Source organism: Chelmon rostratus, chromosome 4 (assembly GCF_017976325.1).
Source record: "Chelmon rostratus isolate fCheRos1 chromosome 4, fCheRos1.pri, whole genome shotgun sequence".
NCBI classification, from domain to species: domain Eukaryota; kingdom Metazoa; phylum Chordata; class Actinopteri; order Chaetodontiformes; family Chaetodontidae; genus Chelmon; species Chelmon rostratus.
Window position 1 is genome coordinate 11,378,060 of NC_055661.1, and position 20,215 is coordinate 11,398,274.

The window sequence follows — 20,215 nt, forward strand, 5'->3', positions numbered from 1 at the left end:
TAAACACTTCACAGCCCTGCTTTGTGCACAAAAACTCAACTGTAGTATAAAGAATTAGTGTGTCTTTCTTGATGGGACTTAAATTAATAGAAGACCAGCAAGAACGCCAAAACACAACAGCTATTTGGGAGTGAAATTAATACTGGATCTCACACACATGCCCTCCAGGCAGGATTAAAACCACGGATGAGCACATGGGCACATACTGTGAAATCCCCCAACCATCTCAAAAAGAATGAACCCTGTTGAATGGAGCTTAAGAGTTCTTAAGGATTCTGCAAAGGATCTGGTATCACTGTCCACCCTTTGGGAGTTGTTGCATGCTACCCAGATTTATAGCTTTCTGTGTTGCTTTCCCACTGAGTTCCATGGTGAAACAGACAGGAATGTGTACATGTGCATGTTATGGGGAGGACAGGGAACACTGTGTCCAAGGAGAGTTACGGGGAAAAGAGCAAGCAATAACCATAAGAGGGTCTAACAGACACAGAAGCACACACATGCATGATTGCTACATGTGACCCAGTCAAAGCACTTTTTGTTCTGAGTTTAGTGGTCAGAGTTGACTTTATTATGGCATAAATACAAGCAGAAGAGCCACAAGTCAGACTGGAAGTCACATGAAAGTGAATCAGCTGTATTGTTATTCTACCAAGTCAAATTGCAGAGCTTTACATGCCCCCTGTCGCTACACCACAAACAACAGGTTTAACAACACAAAGACCACAAGCTCACCTGCAAAGAGCCCAGAAGACATTCCTGCTGAGTGTCGGTAAAGAGCTTATTTTTGTCATCACAATTTCAATTTATTTCCATTTTCTTAATTCATTTTAAAGAAATACATAACTAACATTAATTTAAAGGAGCTGTTGCACATTTTGGGAAATACATTTGCCTTCTATTTAAGCTAAGTTAGATGCAGATCAATTCAACTTTAAAGTTCTCAAGTTCCACTATGCAACACGTTGTTGTATCTGCACAGAAAGAGAGAGAAACGTTAAAGTTGTAATCCTTTAGATTTCAGTCCTGGTTGATTTGACGACACATGTACTCACTGGTGGTGATAATAATAATATAATAGTACCACCTAATGCAGTTAAATGCTACAGGTCACATAACTCTGGGTGCTGGGGGCGCTTTTTTCTATTTAAGACAGGGCTAGGCTAGCTGTTTTCCTCTGTTTCCAGTCGGTATGCTAAGCTAGGCTAATCCACTCCCGTTTATAGCTCCACACTAGACATGAAAGTGGTTTCGATGTTCTCATTTAACTTTCAGCAAGAAATGAACATATTTAGCCAGACACTAAGTCCCATTGAGGTTGGTGACCTCGAAAGGAGAGCAGGCCAAGATGGAATCATAAAAAGTTGTTAAATGGACAAAACAATTATGGAATCACACAACAATACTCAGGTTTAAAAGAGCTAAGAACAGAGATGAATACAAAATTACGTTTTTCTTAAATTCAGCTACCTATCAGCTCCTCAGTTTAATCTCCTTCTGCAGTGGCTGCAGCAGAAAACATGAAAGCTTTGTTTCCCATCTCTGTATTTGCATCGGGACACACGGCAAATATGCAGTACAAACATGTTCGCCACAGACACAAGTATGAAAACACGCACATGAAGCAGTTCTGCTCCAGCCTTTGTTGCCACATCAGAATTCTTAATGTTTGAGTCAGCATCCAAAACGTGCCCGCAGTGCTGCCTCTGAAGGGTCGCCACATGAAAAAGGCACCAGTATGTTTTACCGATACTGCGTCCCAGAGCGATAAATTCACCCATAATGGCTCCATTGCATGTTCCTTGCAAATGCATAAGTGGTGAAGCATGTGCAAATCTACTGCAGAACAGAATGTCCAGTCATTATTTCGTTCCCTTTTATAATTGACAACCACAGGGAAACAAAAACCCTGATACCATCTATTGAAACGTTATTTGTATTCCGCCTCCCTGTAAATCAGATAAATGGACCCTAACGAAACACAGGCTCATGATGTCATTTTGTCACTTCTCAGAATCCGGCTCACAGAAATTATTCAGTCCACAGACTCCACCACCACCCATCTTCCGTCTTTTCACAATACTTGTCAGTGATGGATTTTGCAATGCGGTGCGTGTGAAGTCATAATTCGGCCTGTAAGAAGTGGAAGAGCAGCGCTGCAATGGCTCGCTGCCTCGCCACACCGCTGCGATGGTCTGCGATAGGAGCCGTTGTGTAACCAGGAGGGTTTCAGATCAGCTCTGTGTCTTGTTAAAGTAAGAGATGCCACCAAAGAGCGGCTCCCCCTCTCTGTCTCTGTGATTCAGAAACCTGCTGCCAATCGACCTACGTCAGAGTTTGGTCTCTCTTCGTGTGTGTGGTCTGTTTACGCCGCTTCACTGGAAATGTGGCACCTCACCCTTCAAACCGAGATGTTTACATGATGAATGCTTGGGCAATGAATTAAAACCAGAAATTAGTACGAGAGGGGGAAAAAAAAAAGATTGTCCCCTGATGACCTCTTATTTTGTGTGTGTATGTGGGTGTTCTTGTACGTACTACATAGTGAGGACCGCAAGTTTTTCACCAGCAGAGTGACGACATTTTTGGAAAGTGAGGACATTTGGCTGGTCTCCACAACTTCAAAGGCCTGTTTGAAGGTTAAGACTTTGGGTTAGGGTTAGGCATTTAGTTGTGATAGTTAGGGTAAGGGGCTAGGGAATGTGTGTGGGTGTGTGTGGGTGTGCGTGTGTGTGTGTCTGTCAGTGCCTCTGGGTAATCTCCGCTGATGATTTAACCTCCACAATGAGATATAGATTTTGGCTGCTGATAACTCGCTGCAGCCCTCCTGCTCTGCTGCATCTAGCATCACACCACAGGCAGGAAACTGACTCTGTCCCCGTGAGAGGACGACAGATGTAGCTGTCTCACACACATGCATGCATGCACACGCACACAGCTCCAACTCCTCTGGTCTGGCGTCCCCCGGGCACACTTGTCCTTAAATAATCTGATGGCAGCATATGCCATGTGCTGCATATGTACAAGGCTTTGTATGTGTGTATACCTGCTGCTGCAGAGTAGTAATCTCCCATAAAGGCCTCAGCCCAAATAAATTCTGAATGTCATCATACCAAAGAAACCATTCTTATTGCACATCACTCTCAAATATGTGCTATTTTGGCTTAATCTGAGAGAGAATCACAGGAAAAACAGTCATTGAATCACAGATGGGCACAGTCAGAGGTACACCTGTACATCACTAGATAGAGCTCGTTCAAATCACTGATAATGTCACATTCTCTGTTCCTGTTTCAGATTTCATTAAGTATGTGTACTGAGGGTCCATCTTGTGCCCTTGTCCACCCCCATGTCCTCTCGCGCCTCAACATATTTAGTTCTATTCACAGCAAACGGCCACACATTTTTTTTTTTACGTTACTGCCGAAGGTTTTCAGGTGACAAGTTTGCTCCAGTGACGTGTTTGTTTTATCTGTTTATCTTTCGCTGAACTGAACTAAATATTGAACGTAGAGAGAGACAGAGAGCGAGCTGACCTCACGTCCCTCCTAACCCTCCCTGCCTCTGCAGCCTGCTCGCCTTGCCTCCCTCAGCTGGAAAGTACATGTCTGTATGTTTGTGTGCAAGTGCAGTAATGAGACATTTCAGTTGATGTATATGTACACTACACTGCTGTGTGTGTGTGTGTGTGTGTGTGTGTGTGTGTGTGTGTGTGTGTGACTGGATTGTACATGTACAGCTGTGTGTTTTCCTGTCTGTCCCTGTGGGACAAACACTGTAGGTCTGAGCTCTGATCAGAAAGGTCCTTGTGTCAGGGTGGAGGCGGTGGAAATCCCCTCTTACATCGTGATGTTGGTGTGTGTGTTAGCAGACATTTGGCTTTTCCCTCCGTCCATCTGAGGCCACGGCAGTACACTGTGCAGACTTCTTGTAACCAAAGTAATTACTGGTAAGCAGCTAACATGCGTGCTTCTGCTCTACAGGTGAAAAGTCATGCGTTCATTGGCAATAATCAGTCATGAAAGTTGTTTTTGTTTTGTTTTCTAAATGATGATTTGCTGGGAAAAAAAATGCTTAGGTTAGTTAGTAGTCCTTCACTGTGGCTTCCAGAACCACACTTTTAAAATCACTCTTTACAGGCATTTCTATTGTGTCAGTAGCGTTGCCTGTAGAACAACTTGTCACCCTTTAACTCTACTGATGTTTACCTATTTTCAGATTCTAGGTTTAAAATGAACTACATTATCCAGCCACCTCTTGCTCAATGAAATGAAATAAAAGACACATCCACTTTTCTTATTCTGCCTTACAGCAAGTCTCTGTGTCACAATTACATTTGCAAATACAACAGCTGCAAACAGAGCTAGAAAAAAAGCTCATGTCTTACACTTATTTCAGGTGACCCATCTGTCTTTTCGCTGCAGAATACAAACAGGGCCTGTGTTGTGTCATTTACATCCTGTTTTCCTCTGAAGTGAAATATTTCAAGCATTGACGTTAGATTTGGTGGTTGCTAAAACTATTGTAATAATACTGAGAAACATCAAACAGCCAATGTCTACCGCCTCAATGATTGGCCCACAGATCTTTGTTTTTATTTCACTGGTGGTAAACTGGGTCCAGCACTGGGGTCGAGGCTGCTGTTGGCTTTGTTTGCCAGCAGGGCAGGAGTCAGATTAAAACTGTTATACAAGCAGACTTAAGTGGATCTGGCACCTACCTAGAGAATGGATTTAGTGTGTGGGGAACCACAAGAATTTGGCCCCGTGACCAGTTTGAGGTCCTGACTCACTAAACCAGATTTTGTACCCATTTTTGTGTGTTTTCAAATCAAAGTCATGTACGCGGTTCAAAGCTCGAGCAATCAATCTAGTAATTCGGTTTTACCCCTGATGCAGCCTCACTATGACACACATCAGTATGAGAGCACCCCCCATCCTGAACTGGAACTAGTTCAGTTTTGTAAAAATACTACAACTTAATTTTTGAGAAGGTGCCCTGTTGTATTCACATTCAGCGCTCTTTATTAAAATACACTGTGTGTGTATCCTTGTTGTCCAACTCACATGTTGAATGCATTTCCTCCCTCATAACATTGTGCAGAGCTGATTCTTCTCAAATGTTTGAATCCTGCATTATTAATATCCATGTTTAGCAGCGTGCAGTCTTCCTCTTCCCTGCCTTTGCAGGCACATCTCTGCATATCTTGATGTGTTACAGCCACCAGTGGATGGGTGGAATAGTGTGAAAGCATGGGCAAGACTCCACAGTGAACCTTCCACTGTTGAAAAAATGGATCATAACACTTCGCCTGTTTACATCTAACACTGACCCAGAATCTAAAAGTTAACTGATTCAAAGCGCTGAATGTGTTATCCGGCTTTTCCAGAGCATAATCTTTACTTTCCGCTTTTCGGATTCAGTGCAGATTTTTAAGCTCTGTGATTTGGATGTTTCTAATGAAATCGTCCTCTGGTGTTGCAGTTGACGTCTCTCCTGAAGTTTTTTTGTACACAATCTTGTACATTTGACTTAATCAAAGAAAGATTTATTTTTAAAACTGATGATTCAACCTTGAGAGCTTCATTATCATCTTTACATTTGGGCGTACAGAATAGCAAAAAATTCCTCACCTTTCATACAGACGTTACAGAGCATTTAAACTGTTGAGAAAATGACTGCACAGGCTGAAGATATGGTTGCTTCATGAGCTATTTAAAGTCCATAAACATATCCATACAGCAGCTAAGACCACTCACATGATACTTTGGGTCTGAGACCTGAGTTTAACAGTGAGCGTAAAAATGAGAAAAGTGTTACAGGGAAAAGGACCTTCCTGTGATCTTCAAAAACACAAACCACCTCAAAAGTGTAGAGAATACGGGGAAGAAACATCTCGAATGAGTGTAAGCCGTTTTGACATCAGATACTTGTGGACACACACACACACACACAGCATACACACTCCCCCTCTTTCTCTCACTCCCCTCATCATAGCGAGGGAAGGCTGTGGGCAGAGCGCCAGGTGCCTCTCATGTTTGGGAGAGCAAACAGGCTCATGTCTTTGATGGCAAGGAGATCAGAGCAGGGGACACATTCTACGTGGCCACGCTAAGGTCGCCGCAGTGCACACCCTGCTGCCATGTTGTGCTCTGCAGCTAGGAGACCCGTAGTATACACAATGCAGGGGCAGCAGACAAGTGTGTGTGCGTGTGTGTGTGTGTGTGTGTGTGTGTGTGTGTGTGTGTATATATATGTCAGTCCAGCAACAGCCACCTCATCACACACCCCCTCTGCTTTCCAACAAGGCCTCACTCCAACCTTTGACGTACAGTGGTAGTTGTCTGAAAAACACAGTTAGACCGCAGGAACAGGGCTGGAATACCGACTCTTAGCTCAGCAGTGGCTGCCACACACTCACCCTCTTGTTTCCCACTATATCTGCTCATAAGCACTCTTCTAGAGTAAATAAGAATTTTAATTTTAAAGGCGAAGTCTCCCACTAAACTGATTATCACGGCTAATCTTCCTGACGGATGTTAGAGATCTGGACTTTGGTTGTTTGTTTACTATGGTCTTTTATTGGAATTAGTCTTTATTTACATTTGACCTTTTTTTTTTCCTTCCTATATTTTTATCATCAGCTTCACTCAAGCCAGATTTTCTTTTTAAATCCTGGCTTCAGTACACTGGTTTTAGCCATACGCCAAACATTTTTCACTTGATTTTACTGAGTACACGAATAGATATAAATGTTTTATATTCATATTTACCACACAGCTGAAACGATTTATCAATAAATCCATCAGTTGATTCACAGAAAATTAATCCGTAACAATTTCGATACTTGATTGGACTTTTTTCAAACAGTGGGAATATCTGCTGTCTCTCATTGTCTTGTGTGACAGTAAACTAAATATTTTTTGGGTTTTGGGCTGCTGCATGTGAACTGAGAAAATAATTGCCAGATTAATCGATAGTGAAAAATAATCAGTAGCTGCAGCCCTGATTTAGTAACTGTAATACTTATAATAAGTGCATGATAATAAAATTACAGTACAAATGAAAAAAAATGAATTACTAAATATTTTACAAAGAAAATAGAACAAAAAGCAGCACAAGACTTAATCACATGGTAGCATACTCACCCTGCTAAATACAGTGCTGCGGAAATATTGTTCAGTTTTGGTTAAATTGATGCCCAAGCCAGTTCCTGTCATTTCGTCTCTGCGCTGCATTTCTGTCTGTACTGTGGTTGTGTACTACGCACTATAACCACACGTCTTTACAGCAGCTGTTATCAGTTCTGCAGCAAACCGAAATGACAAACGTTCAGACTGTGCGTGGGCTCATTAAAACATTCTGGATCTTTGTCATGTGGGGTCCTACCAGAGACGGACGGGCCCATTACCAAGTTTGTGTCTCAAGTGGTGGTCTAACAAAACAGCATCACTGTCTGTGAAGTGTTGCTATTGTCCATTGTCAGTACAGTGATTACACTGATTACGTGATGTTAAATAATGTTAAATCTCGTTTGTGTGTGTGTGTTCGTCTACGTATGCATGCCAGAGATAACAGAGGAGTAATTAAAAGGTCACACAAAAGTTTGGTTTGGCATGACGAAAACTTGCGTGTGTGTTTATGTGCAGATCAAGTGGTGTCTGTTTGCTTCCTGTGAGGTGGGGTAAAGTGTGTGTGTGTGTGCGTGTGTGTGTGTGTGTGTGTGTGTGTGTGCGTGTGTGTGTGTGTGTGTGTGTGTGAGGGGGTGGGTGGGGGTTTTTGGTTTCCTGCTGTAGGGAGTTGACTTTATGTAAATGAGTCGAGGGCCACAGATTTGGGGATCAAGGGGGGCTTCACACACATATGCACTAGCACACGCACACACACACACACGCACAGTGAGGAAGGCTGAGCGTGTCACAGAGTGAGCTCAGGTCCTACAGTAGTTTCTCTCCGCTCTACTGACAGCTGCGAGTCCCACCAGCTCGCCACAGCTACACCTCCTCATGATGAAGGAGCGCTGCAGCCGGGTGCCACCTCGAGCCGTTCCCCCTCCTCAGCAGCAGCAGCAGACGCCCCGAGCGGGGCCCGTGGGTGGATGTTGTCTGGGAGTGGCTGGGCAGCGCTTGGGCTCCATGTGCTCCGTCTGTTCTGACTGTATGTCTCTGTGTGCCGGCTGCTTGTTGACAGATGAGGCGTACCAGAAACTGGCTATGGAGACGATGGAGGAGCTGGACTGGTGTCTGGACCAGCTGGAGACCATCCAGACCTACCGCTCCGTCAGCGACATGGCCTCCAACAAGGTAGGAGAGGGTGCATCTTTGTTTTCTGTGTTTTCATCTTGTTCCGTCGTCAGCGGGGAAGCGTTCAGGGGCACGAGGCTGTCATTGCCCTCGCTTGACGTCAGTCAGAGCTACTTTTTATGAACAGTGTTTAAACAGGTTCTGCTCCTCGAGGGAGCTCTCAAATCTGCAGCAGCAAGGGACTCTGCAAGGAGCACCAATCCTTCAGCTTAATAAACACATGAAAACAGAACCCAGACATACTGCAGAAAGCTGTAAACATACATGAACTTAGCACGACCTCAGCAAAGTATGAAAAGTGTGAATGCGTACAGTAGGAAGGAGGCTGGTGGAGGGGGCTGCAGCGGGAAGCAGTGTTGGCATGTGTGCCGGGCGCCTGCACACTGGATGTTACTCATCAGCCGATTTCTGCCTAAAGCAGCATAAAGCTCCATTAATTTCTGCTTAGCTTCTGGTTTTTCAGTCTGACTCTCGTCTGTCTCGTCTGACAGGAGGAAGTCTTATTTTTCGTGTCTCTTTTCATCTTTCCTGTCAAATAACTTTTCACTGTCCACTGGTTATTCTGTTTCTTCTGCCTCATCGATTGTGTGTGATGTGCACCAAGCTTCAGTTCCTGGTTCTTTAATTAAGTAACCCCATATCCATATTACTCACTGGCAGAGCACGATACACCGCAGTATCTGGTTTACGGCTTTTTTTTTCTTATTGTTTCTGCTGTCTTTACTGTAACTTCGTATCTGTACATGTGCAACAAAGCTGACTGTAACTGGATTTGTTATTACTGAGATTTATGGTTAAAGTTAGTTTTAGACCTCCACCTCTTTAAAATGTGTAAACTGTGAATAACTTGTGTTACTTGTATAGTCATCACTATTACTTCCTTTAGAAGTAGTAGCAGTCGGTTTGCAGGGACCAGTCACCGTCCTGACGCCGGCGCTTTAACAGGATTCTTGGACTTTTTCAGAAATTGTCAAAAATCAGCTTTGGGTGCTGAAACTGCCAGAACAAAGTGGTTTGGTTTCTCTTGCAGTTTTTGTCGCTCTCTTTCCATCTTGCCCGTCAAACAACCTCTCACTGTCCACTGGTTATTCTATTTCTTCTGTGTCACTGATTGTGTGTGATGTGCATCAGGGTTTAGTTCCTGCTTCTTATATAAAGAAGCAGGAACTTGACAGAGCATGATACAGAATGGTGGCAAGAAATATTTGGCCTGTATCTTGTTGATCCTTTGAGCTTTCTCTGGATGCTGACTCCTGGTGTTTAGATCTACGATTAATCCGCTGCACTCATGCATTAACCTTGAGTAACCTTCTCTATACTTGTGAATGACGCTAACCTTTATCAATAGAAGTATTATTACTATTAGTTTGGGGAAGGGCAGCAGTGGTAATGAGGTGACTGTAGTCTGTGAAGCAGGTCTTATCATAACATCACAATTTATGCGTCGGTCTTCATTTTGGTGGATCAGTTTTACACTGAGCTCATGGACACATTGTGAAAACTGGATAGCGGACTCTAAGACGTTCATTCCAATAAAAGTTGCTCATCCAGCACATGAACCAAGGAGTTCTGTCCCTTCTCGTTCTGCTTTTTTGTGCTGTGTGGCTCACTGAACACCTGCATTATTGTCTCACAATTGTTCGGCCCTAGACTTAACATTCAGATGATGTCATGCACATCAAATTAGTGTTTCCTGGCTTTAGGGAAAGTTTTGCAAATATTAAATCTTATAGTTATAGTAGTTACAGACATCTTTTTTGTAATGGCAGTCTGAGGTGAAAGTGCTTTTTGGGATGCAGGGGAATGTTTTTATTGCAGTACCAACCCGATTACCATGGATGTAGATTAAGAGAGCTGGATACGCCAAACAGTCCTGATGCAAATTTGTCTCAGTGGCCACTTGAGGTACTGCAACAAAAAATCGCCTCCAGCCCAAAAGTTAATTTCCCCAGTAGACCATCATTAGAAAAGAGGCACTGCCAACTGCAAACAGGACCAATTATCTCAATGTGGGAACATGTGAGTGGGGAAGCACACCCGCGATCAAGAAAATAATTCATTTAAGCAATTTTAATTCACGTGACACCATTTTCGAGTCCGGTACCCAGTTCTTAGCTGTCAGTTACAACAGTAACACGTTCCGTAAACATGAGTGAGACTGGCTGCTCGGCCATCTTGGCTATAGTTTGTTATATATTACCCCTTACACAGCTGTAGAGGGTGGGCAGCTGTTTGGTTGAGTCTGAAGTTTCACTATGAAACACTGGTTTGCACGCTTTGCTTGTGGCAGTGAAAGAACAGTAAGCGCTTACGTACGCTGAGTAGCAGCTGTGTGTAAGAGAGCCTGAAAACAGTTTGTCAAGTGAGCCAAGAGGATAAGCTTGTTATTTCTCATAAAACTGGACAACAGGATGCGAGGGATCCCGCAGTGGGTCAAACACAATAAACTACAGAGGAAGAGAGAGAACATTTGTGTGTGTGTGTGTGTGTGTGTGTGTGTGTGTGTGTGTGTGTGTGTGTGTGTGTGTGTGTGAGGGACCGTGCAGACCCCTGGGCAGAGTGACTCTCTCTTCCTGTCTCCTTCCTGATCCCCTGCTCTCTCTCCAGACGACAATAGACATCCCATCATGCCCGTTCGAGTGGTTAATGGTCGTGTTTATTTATCCCATTGCTGTCGTCATCTGGACACACATCCAACGCTGACAGGCAGCTGGACTGGTTTCAGTTAGTGAGGATGACTGAATCACAGAACAAATATGATTAAGCATTTAAACAAACAGACATTTAGACATGGATGGACAGAGTGAGACTACAGGACGGCAGACAGGAGAGACAGAGAGTCTGTCCGTTGCAGCAGAACTATAACTATAAAACACTTTTTTCTATATTCATAAATGTGATAAAGCTGCTGATTTATATCAACCCTCGTCTGAATTAGTCTCATCTCACGCATTGTAATTTTAGCACTTTTGCAATCACAGAAAAATTGTCAGGATTGAGCCAAAACTTATACGCAGGTGGTGATTGATTTCAGGAGCCTCCCCAGTTTGAGAAATTCCCAAAAATCCCAACTATGAAATAAAGAAGCGACAGTTGTATCCTGCTTTTTCCAGAAAACACTGCGTTAGACTTACCCCTTCAGCTGCCAAGATAATCAAACTGTTTTACAATGCAACAGCATAAGAAGCTGACAGTAGTTTGACTGTCGCGGACTGGTCAGATATAGCACAGTTCATTGGCATGTTCTCTTATTTAATTGCCTTATTTAATTGTCTGCGATGACGGAAAGTTAACCTTTAAAAATAATGCACATTCAGATATTTCTTTAAAAATTCAGCCACCACTGTGAGTTTTGTGACACTGTCATTGGCGTGACTTCAGCAGGTGGGTGAACCTGTCCTGATCTGTGGATAAGACACTGATAAGGAATCCTCCATCAAACATGTGTACCTTCAGTGCTTGAGCTGTTTATGCCTACGTGTGTGAGTATGTTACGGGTCTATATTAACAGTCGGTTAATCCCTCTGATATCTAGGCTATCTCACCTGTAGCCTTGTTTTTACAGTAAACTAAAACATTACACAACTGCTGCCTCTCAGCCATGAGGGTCATTACGCTCGGCCTGGTTTTATAAACAAGGACAAGTCAATTAGCTAATGTGACCCCTGCCAACCTGCCGTATTTAGGCTGGAAAAGCTGTTATTCAAGCTGTGGCGGAGTATGAAACCTGAGTACGAGGGAGGTGAAATGTTAGAAGCTGCTGTTGTACCTCCAAGGTGAAGTGTGGGGGGGCCGCTGCCGCTGCTGAGGGCTCACACTGCGTGACTGTCCTCGCTGTTATGTATGGCTGACGTAGACGGGTCAAGGCCTGTTGTGAGTTTGGATGTTCTTCTGTGTCAAGGCCACGGACCTTCTATTATTTGAAAGTAGGACTGAAATTCAATTCAAGTCGGTCAGTTGATTAATTAATTAATTGACCAAAACATTTTATTGACCTATTAATTGTTGAAGCCATTTATCAAGTCAGTTTCTAAAATGTGAGGATTTTCTGCTCTTCTGTTTTATATCATTGATTATTTTCATTTTATTGACTAGAAAATAATTAAAAAAAAATCTACAGATGAATCAATGCGGAACGATTAGTTAACAAATCAGCTTCTTTGGCTAAAGCTTCTAAAATGTGACAATTTGCTGCTTTTCTCTGTTTTATAACGTCAGACAAAACAAGACATATAGGACAGCAAGTAATCATTATTGTCATTATCGATTAACCCGCCGATTGTTTTCACAATTAATCAGCCGACGTATAAAACATCAGAAAACTTCACCGTGCGCTGCCGAACACGGTGTAAATATTACATTTACTCTAAGACAAAGAAAAGCAGAAAATTCTTATTGTTAGTTGCAGTTGAAAGCTGTTGATTTAGCTGATTTTTTGTCGCTGGGCTCCTGACTGACTCAACAGGTGCTGCATGAGCAGAAATATAAATTTAACACTCCTGTTGGTTTGTTCGTGTGTTATTGTGTAGAGCTTTGTTCAGGGACCAGCTATCACAGTTTGCACTTCTACACCAGGTAATGGTGAAGACAACTAGATTCTGTGTCGTGTTTTCTTTTGCAAACTCAAGGACTCTTGAAAGTTAGACCTCTCCTCCGCATTTAGCCATTAAACTTTCAACTGGACATATTTTACGTGCCAGGGGGAAAAAAAAACAGCAACTGCTTCTGGCTACCTTTCCTTGTAGTTGTAGTTCAAGGAAATCCACTGTGTTCATCAAAACAGGAAGCGCCGTAGTCATCAGAATGGTGGCGATATGGACAGTGTAAACCTCAGAGCCGTGAGCGCCGGCTGCACGAGTAGCGAACAGCAAGCAAAAGGAGCGAGAAGCTAGAGGCGGGACTACCCCCATGAGGGAGTGTGTATGAGGCAGAGGTGTCTCTCTCTCGCGCACACACACACTCAGGCATTGCTCCACATACACAGGGTGTGAGGTAAAGCCTAGTCAGACCTCGCAGCTCAGAGTGAGTCACTGGAGCTGTGGCATTTCCCAGCGTCAGAGAGCCAAGGCTTGGCCCTTTTACTCACGCTGTAGTCAGACTGAGACAGACACTTTAACGGACGGCAGGCCCACTCTGCTCTGCCCTCGACTCACAGCAACATGGGAGCCTGCTGCTTTGACAAGAAAGAGAGGAAGTTAGGGAAGCTAAATGGCTGGAGGAAGGTGAGTTTTCTTCTTTTTTTGTAGTTAGAAATAAAGAGTCTGTAAGAAGTTTAACTTTTCTTAATGACCTGTAGGATTCTCTGTCTTGTGTGGATTTTGAGTGCTAAACTTTTGTAGCTTGCTTAACATGGTGTGAATTCCACATGCAGTGGTTATAGTCTTTTTAACCGGGGTTTTTTGTCTTCAGAGTGCTTTAAACAGATTTCACTGCTGCGGCCGCTGAATGTGTGCTTTAGGGTTCTTCCTTTTCAAAGCGCAAGATGTTTAGTTACTGTAGCTGCACGTTACTGAAGTGAGGGCTGCTAACTTTTTCATTTTTCTACGGTTCATGCAGGAGGCAGCTGTGCATGCATCTGCTTTTGCGAACCCGTGTGCACCCTTTCCTATGATTTAAATAAGTTGAATACGCCAATGCACCGATTTGTGGCTGCATTATAACACACTCAGAGACTTTTCTTCTCCCTTTGACCTAAACATCACAGATAAATTCAGTGCTGATCATAGACTCTATTTCTGTCTCTTGATCTTTCAGTTGTCTGTCCAGTTACAGCTTTAGTTTGTGGGATTACTTGAACTTTTCTCCCAGAGTGTTGAGATCGAAGAAGTGCTGAGTTTTCCTGAGACTATTAATTGCAGACGCTGCTTTGTTTTTGGAACAGTGTTAAACGGATTTCCTTCTTCTTAAGTGACCTACAGGTGATAGTTGTAGGTGTAGTTGAACTGTGTAGCTACTGCTCGAAAACAGGCGAGGAGAGCAAAAAGCACCAAAATGCTGGAAAAGAAGCTGAATTATTTTGTTTTGTGTTAATGTGGTTTCTAGAAGTGTCTAAGGTGGTCTAAACACAGGGAAGGGGCTGAGTTTACAAGCAAAATGACTGTAGATTTAAGGCCCTGGCAGGCGATACATTGTGTTTTTAACCATAGTACCAAAGCCTGGAGTTTCTTCTTTCTTTTTCTGAGAACTGAGGTCATCTGGGCAGAAAGAGAAGCGGTAGTGGCAATGATGCTGCACAGAGGTTGGTGATGAAACAGGTGAATCGTTCTGGGAATTTTTCCCAAAAGTTAGGGGGATACATGCCATTTTAACATAATTTAAAAAAAATGTTGCTTTCTATGTATTTTCAGCATCCATTTGTGTGGAGAAGGATTTGGTGTTTTTTTAGCATGTCTTGCTTCTTGGGCTTTCAGCATTATGTCTTGGTGTAATACTGCCTCTGTGGTATTTTACATGGGAGTGCTTTATGCTTTCAAAGCAACCAGGGCTCAAGCGGGCAGGGTTGTTAACTGTTTTCCTCCAGCCAAAAGTGGTGTTGCACACCACATCTGAGTCTGCTGAGGCCTTGAATAGCCAGGAGTGATGGAAATGAATCACTCAGCTGAGAAATTGCTTACTTACTGTATCTCTCCCTCCGTTTTTGTCTCCTGTTCTTAAAGTGGACTTACTTTTCAATGCATCTTTCCATGTGCTGTAGGTTCAGAGACACATGAATACACTCTTTCTCATACAGACGCATGAGCATGAGCATTAGTGAGTCAGAGGAAGTGAGAGGTTGTCAGGCCGTCTCTAGGTTGAGTTGTCTGCAGCTTCACCCAACATACGCACGGTTCATACGTAGGAAGGTTCCCCGATCTTCAGAGTTATGTCACTGCGAGTCTTTGCCATAACGCCAATGAGCCATCTGCGTCACATTTTTGCTAAAGCGAGCGGGAAATAAACCACAACCACTGCAGGTTTGCTGCTGAAGAGAAAATGTTTTTCATAAGCTACATTGCATGCTGTCAATATGAATTATATGATAGTCATAAAAATTCAGACAGTGAATGAAAAACATTTTATAGTAATTGTGATTTATTTTAATTGAAGCTGAGAGAGTTGTTTAATTAAATAAGAAATAAATAAATGCTCAGGGGAAAAGTGTAAGATGAGTGTAACTGCTTTACTCTCCAGTACTTTCACACTTATCCTGATTGGTTGAAAGACTTACTAACATCTGTTAAAATTTGATAGAAAACAAGCATTCAAACAGGTTTATCCATTGGTCGAGTTTCTGTTACTGCAGGATTATGGGGTCAATGCTCTCTGAACACTGAACGGATTGCTCTACAGCAGACTGGGCATAGTGCGCCCACTAGTGGCTCAAAGGCACAACTTCAGTGTGAAGAACGACCTCAGATGACAATAGCTGATGATTTCAAGCAGACAGGAAAGAAGCTGCAATGATTCAAGCCATATTTTAAATACTTAAATTATCTAGCACAGGAGAAAAAGGGAGCAGTAAAGATGCTTGAGAATGGGAAGAAGCGAAAGGGTAAAATAATAGAATTCAAATATACAGTATGTGGGTATGTGAGAAAGAGACCCACAGAGCTCTAAGACGCTAATCTCCCTCCAGTGTCATGATGTCAGTAGGAGGTAAAGAGGCTTCCCTTCTGCCCTTGAATGAACAACAACACGAAACACACACTGGCAATAACACATTCATACAGAAACATATGGGCGCGAGTGTGTGGAACATGCATGTGACATGTCAGCATCAACTGTGCTTAACTGTAGATAATAGCTGCTGCCGCTGTGTGCGTGTGTACTGAAGCATTTCTTTCTGCCTGTGGGGAAGCATAGCTCTTCAACACATTGCAGAGACATCCCCCGCTGTTATTTCTGGTTTCTTTATATATTATGCAGTGGGCTATTATATAAAGAGCTGCCTCCTCTCTTTCTTATTTTTTTTTCTCTCGCTCTTTTCTTGCGTCCTACCTCCCTGCTTCTGGTTCTTTCCCTCAGTGGGAGGATAATCCGGAATCCTCTCGGGGAAGCTTTGATCTCCCCCTCATCTTTCCAAACTCGTGCGCATGCACACACATCGGACTGAAGGTTCTCTGGGAACTTCTGTTTACAGATTCACATGGATCGGCTCTGAAGTGACAAGAACTATGGGTACTTTCTCATTAGCGCAGCACTGCAGCCATCCTCGAGGTTTTCACAAACAACAGTCGTGACTAAACTGAAAAAAAGCACAAATGAAATTGGCCAGTGTTCCTGATGTGACAGTGCACTCCAGTCAGGTGGCCCCCGCCTTGTACACTGCAGCAGTATCAACACCTGCTCCAAGGACAGCCCATTGATTCTGCCAGGGAGGCAGGCAGAGAGATTGATGACTCTGTTGGCAAGTGGCAGCCGGGAGAGAAATTGACATGTAAGTGGTGGACAGTGAGGGAGAGACGGCGACGGAGGGGAGGAGGGGGGGAGCGATTTTCAGTCTGCGCATCGGTGGATGCGAGCAGAGGCGATGTGTGTGGTGTGTCCTCGTGACAGCTCAGCAGCTACACCACATGTCTGCCTGGGAAGGAGAGGGGGAAGCCTCTCCTCTCTCCTCCATTCAGAACAGCCTCACACTGGCCGCCTGATGCTGTTGCCATGGCGTTGGGGTGTTCTGGTAATTGGCGTACACACTTCCTCACAGGCAGAGGGAGAAAACCGAGGGCTGTTGTCACCTAAATTGAGGAAGGATGCAATTATATCCCATCTCTCCTTTCCCCTCCCCCCTCCTCTGACCGTCTTCCCCACTCTCTTGTTGTCTCTCGGTTGTTAAAAATAGCCTTCCACAGACACCCTGACAGCATCTAATATTGGAACTGGGATGCGGATAATGAACAGGCTTATGAGTTCTCCACAATGGCCGCTGCACTGGGGGTGTCAAGAGACAACAGAGGACTCAAAAGAGGGAGAGGGAGACGAGCGGATGATAATAGAGATAATGGCGATGAAAATACAGTCACTGTGCTCAACTTTCTCAAGCCTCATTGTTTTACTGCAGAGGGGAGGAATAGCTGTATGGCTCCATGACATTCCTTCACAATGGCCGACTTCATAAAAAATGGCTTTTAGAGGGAATTAGAGGGGCTGGGAAGTGAAGAGGATGGGATTTATCTGCAGCAGTTGCACAACCAGAAAAGAGAGAAGAGAAGAAAAGTCTGGCATCCATGTCTGGATATTGTACGTCAATCACTCAAACATCCCTTCTGAGCCTCATGCATACGCCAATGCCAAGCTGTAATTAGGGCTCCCCCCTTCTCCCCACTTTCTGTCAAATCATGTGTTCTGAATAGAGCGTGTTGCTGGGGCTGGCAGACTACAGCGGGGGAAAAAGAGACAAAGGGGGAGGGAGGGAGGGAGGGAACGAAAACGAGAGAAACATGGAGAGAGAGAGAGATAGAAAGAAGCGAGGCAGGAGGGGGAGTGAGCGCTACAGCAGCGAGAGCAGCGAAGCAAGACAAATCCAGTGGAGGAACCCCCCCTCCAGTCAGATGAACATCGCTGCCTCACTCCCTCCTCCTCCTCCTGTCTCCATCGCCGTTTTTTCCCCTCCTCCTCCTCGCTTCTTCTCCATTATTCATCAGTGTGCTGAGAGTCCCCAGCACACGGCTCCAGCTGCTGCTGCTCCAGCCGATCCACCGAGCCTGCTGGATCTCCTCCTCACATAGCCTGGCTACGACGCTTACTTTATCCTCCATCTATCCGTCCGTCTGTCCGTCCAGCCATCCCCAGGCATGGAGACTCAGAGCTGGCCCTTTTCTGCTGCTGAGAGGGAGAGTGAGCCATCATCAAGCTGCTCTCTTAGCCGCTGAGAAGAGAAACACTAGAGGAGAGAAGAGAGGATTTTTTGTCCTTTTTGGCGCTGAAAGAATCCTGTTCGTCTGCCTCTTTTTTTTCCATTGGATTACAGTTCTGGCTTTGTGTAGGAACGAGAAAACGGGGTCCAAAATGCCTGAAGCCAATTACCTGCTGTCGGTGTCTTGGGGTTACATTAAGGTGTGTGGCGCTTATCTACATAGCTTGTCGGGATATCACACTCATTTCATTGTACCTCTCTGTGCTGTGGTGCTGTTGCATTAAGGGTCAATTCTAAGGAAATTCAATATTTCCATAATCATTTTTGCGAGGCTCTTCAGGATACTGTGCTAGCCTAATTGCACCAAAAGACATTTCCATCGTGGTGTGTTGGGGGGGGGGGGGCTGACAGAATGGTGTTTTGTGGCTCAGGCTCCATCTTGAGCCCTCTGCAGAGCTGTGTGTCTGTTTGTATATGTGTTAGTGTGCATGTGTGTGCACGCGCATGCATCAGTCTGTCATAAACAGCTGCTACTGCAGTGCCTGGGTCTCCGTGTACTGTCAAATTAATCTGTTTCTGTCAACTGTTTCATCTATTTAAAACTGCTGATAATTAAAAAAAAAGTACATGAAAATCAGCGGATGTTGGAGGAATGGAGGAAGCAGTGTGCAGATTTTCCTCTTGACATCATTGAAATTCTTGCACACTGACGCAAGTAAAACAGTTACATAGGCCCAAAAAATGTGATTCAGTGTAATAAAAGTGTAAATTGGTTGCAGGGGGTGAATTGAGGGGCATTAAAAGGTGATGGCCTCCCCACTGGTAACACAAATAATGATCCGCACCCTAATTAATTGCAGGGGAAAATAAGATGATTTCACGCTGTAATTAAATAATATTCTTGAGCTGGTGAAATGAAACTGGGTACTGCTGCATTTTCCATGGAATGTTGTACCATAATTTCTCCCAGGTTTTCCCTCAGTGGAAACTGACGACATTTTTTCTCCCCCCCCCTCCTCTTCTTCTTTCTCTCTTGCAGTTCAAGAGAATGTTGAATCGGGAGTTGACGCACCTATCCGAGATGAGTCGGTCTGGGAATCAGGTTTCCGAATTCATCTCCAACACCTTCCTGGGTAAATGACAGTCTTGAAAGTGTACATGCACTCAAAAATCACACGAACTAATTCACCAATTTGGTCTTTATAATCCACCTTAAATCATCACAGACTACAGCTATGAACTGTAATATTCACCAAAAACACATACAAATATCCACCAGTGATCTGTGGCTCACACAGATCCCCACTTGTCTGTTTTGCTGCAGTGTTTTTGTGGAGGTTCAGTCTTGTACATGATGTTAAGCCGTGCAAGTTGCTCTGGCAGGCTTTTCTGTGGGGGCGTACCATAAAACACTGCGCCATTAAGCTTTGTCTGGATTTTTACGGCATTGTGCTCAAAATGGCCATTAAAATTTAAGTAAAAAATGTACATTTCTCAAACTATCAAAAGAAAGATATTAAGGTTGCTGGCTACTGTAAAAAGTGCCATTTGAGTGACAAGGGAGCTTGTTAGCTCAGGGTAGGGGGGTTGGAACTGGATGCTGATAGCGTGGGTTGTACATTTGAAATCTGAGAATGGATGGTGATTTTTATTGTCTTTAGGACCGTTGCTTCTTCTGTCTTCTATTTGTTGTCACCCACATGGACAAAATATTCCATGGCCCTGGCATCAAACCACACAGTGAACTCACTCAATCAACAGATTTTTTTTTAATGGATTACAAGTTGGCTTTTGGTAAATGTGAGATTTCCGCAGAGGCGTGACGATAGCTAGAGGACAGATACACGTCGAGGTATTTAAGATTATTTATAGACACCGTGCTTCCGATCAATTGGCATCCTGATCCGGTGTAGGGTTGTTGGCGGATCCCTCACCACCGGATCATAAAGAGCGAGAGCAGGGCTGAGGAGAGACGGAGAAGACGGGGGAGGGAGGGCGCTGACTGCAGTGAAGGAGAAAATAGAGGTACAGAGGAACCCCCTTTGCTGGCAGTGAGATGAGCTCGGCAGATTGTGTGACT

The 20,215-nt window shown here is 44.0% G+C and overlaps 1 protein-coding gene across 4 annotated transcripts in view; it reads left to right on the top strand.

The window, feature by feature from the left end:
- Nucleotides 1-20,215, top strand: part of pde4ba (phosphodiesterase 4B, cAMP-specific a) — a 124,454-nt gene that overhangs the window by 95,307 nt on the left and 8,932 nt on the right. For 2 of the 4 annotated variants that reach the window (XM_041936049.1, XM_041936050.1), the window contains exons 6-7: nucleotides 8,191-8,303; nucleotides 19,175-19,268. In XM_041936049.1, coding sequence (XP_041791983.1) covers nucleotides 8,191-8,303; nucleotides 19,175-19,268 — 207 coding nt within the window. Of the gene's footprint in view, nucleotides 1-8,190; nucleotides 8,304-13,258; nucleotides 13,526-17,727; nucleotides 18,336-19,174; nucleotides 19,269-20,215 lie in introns of those variants that run through there. The other 2 variants (XM_041936051.1, XM_041936052.1) reach the window with 2 other exon arrangements.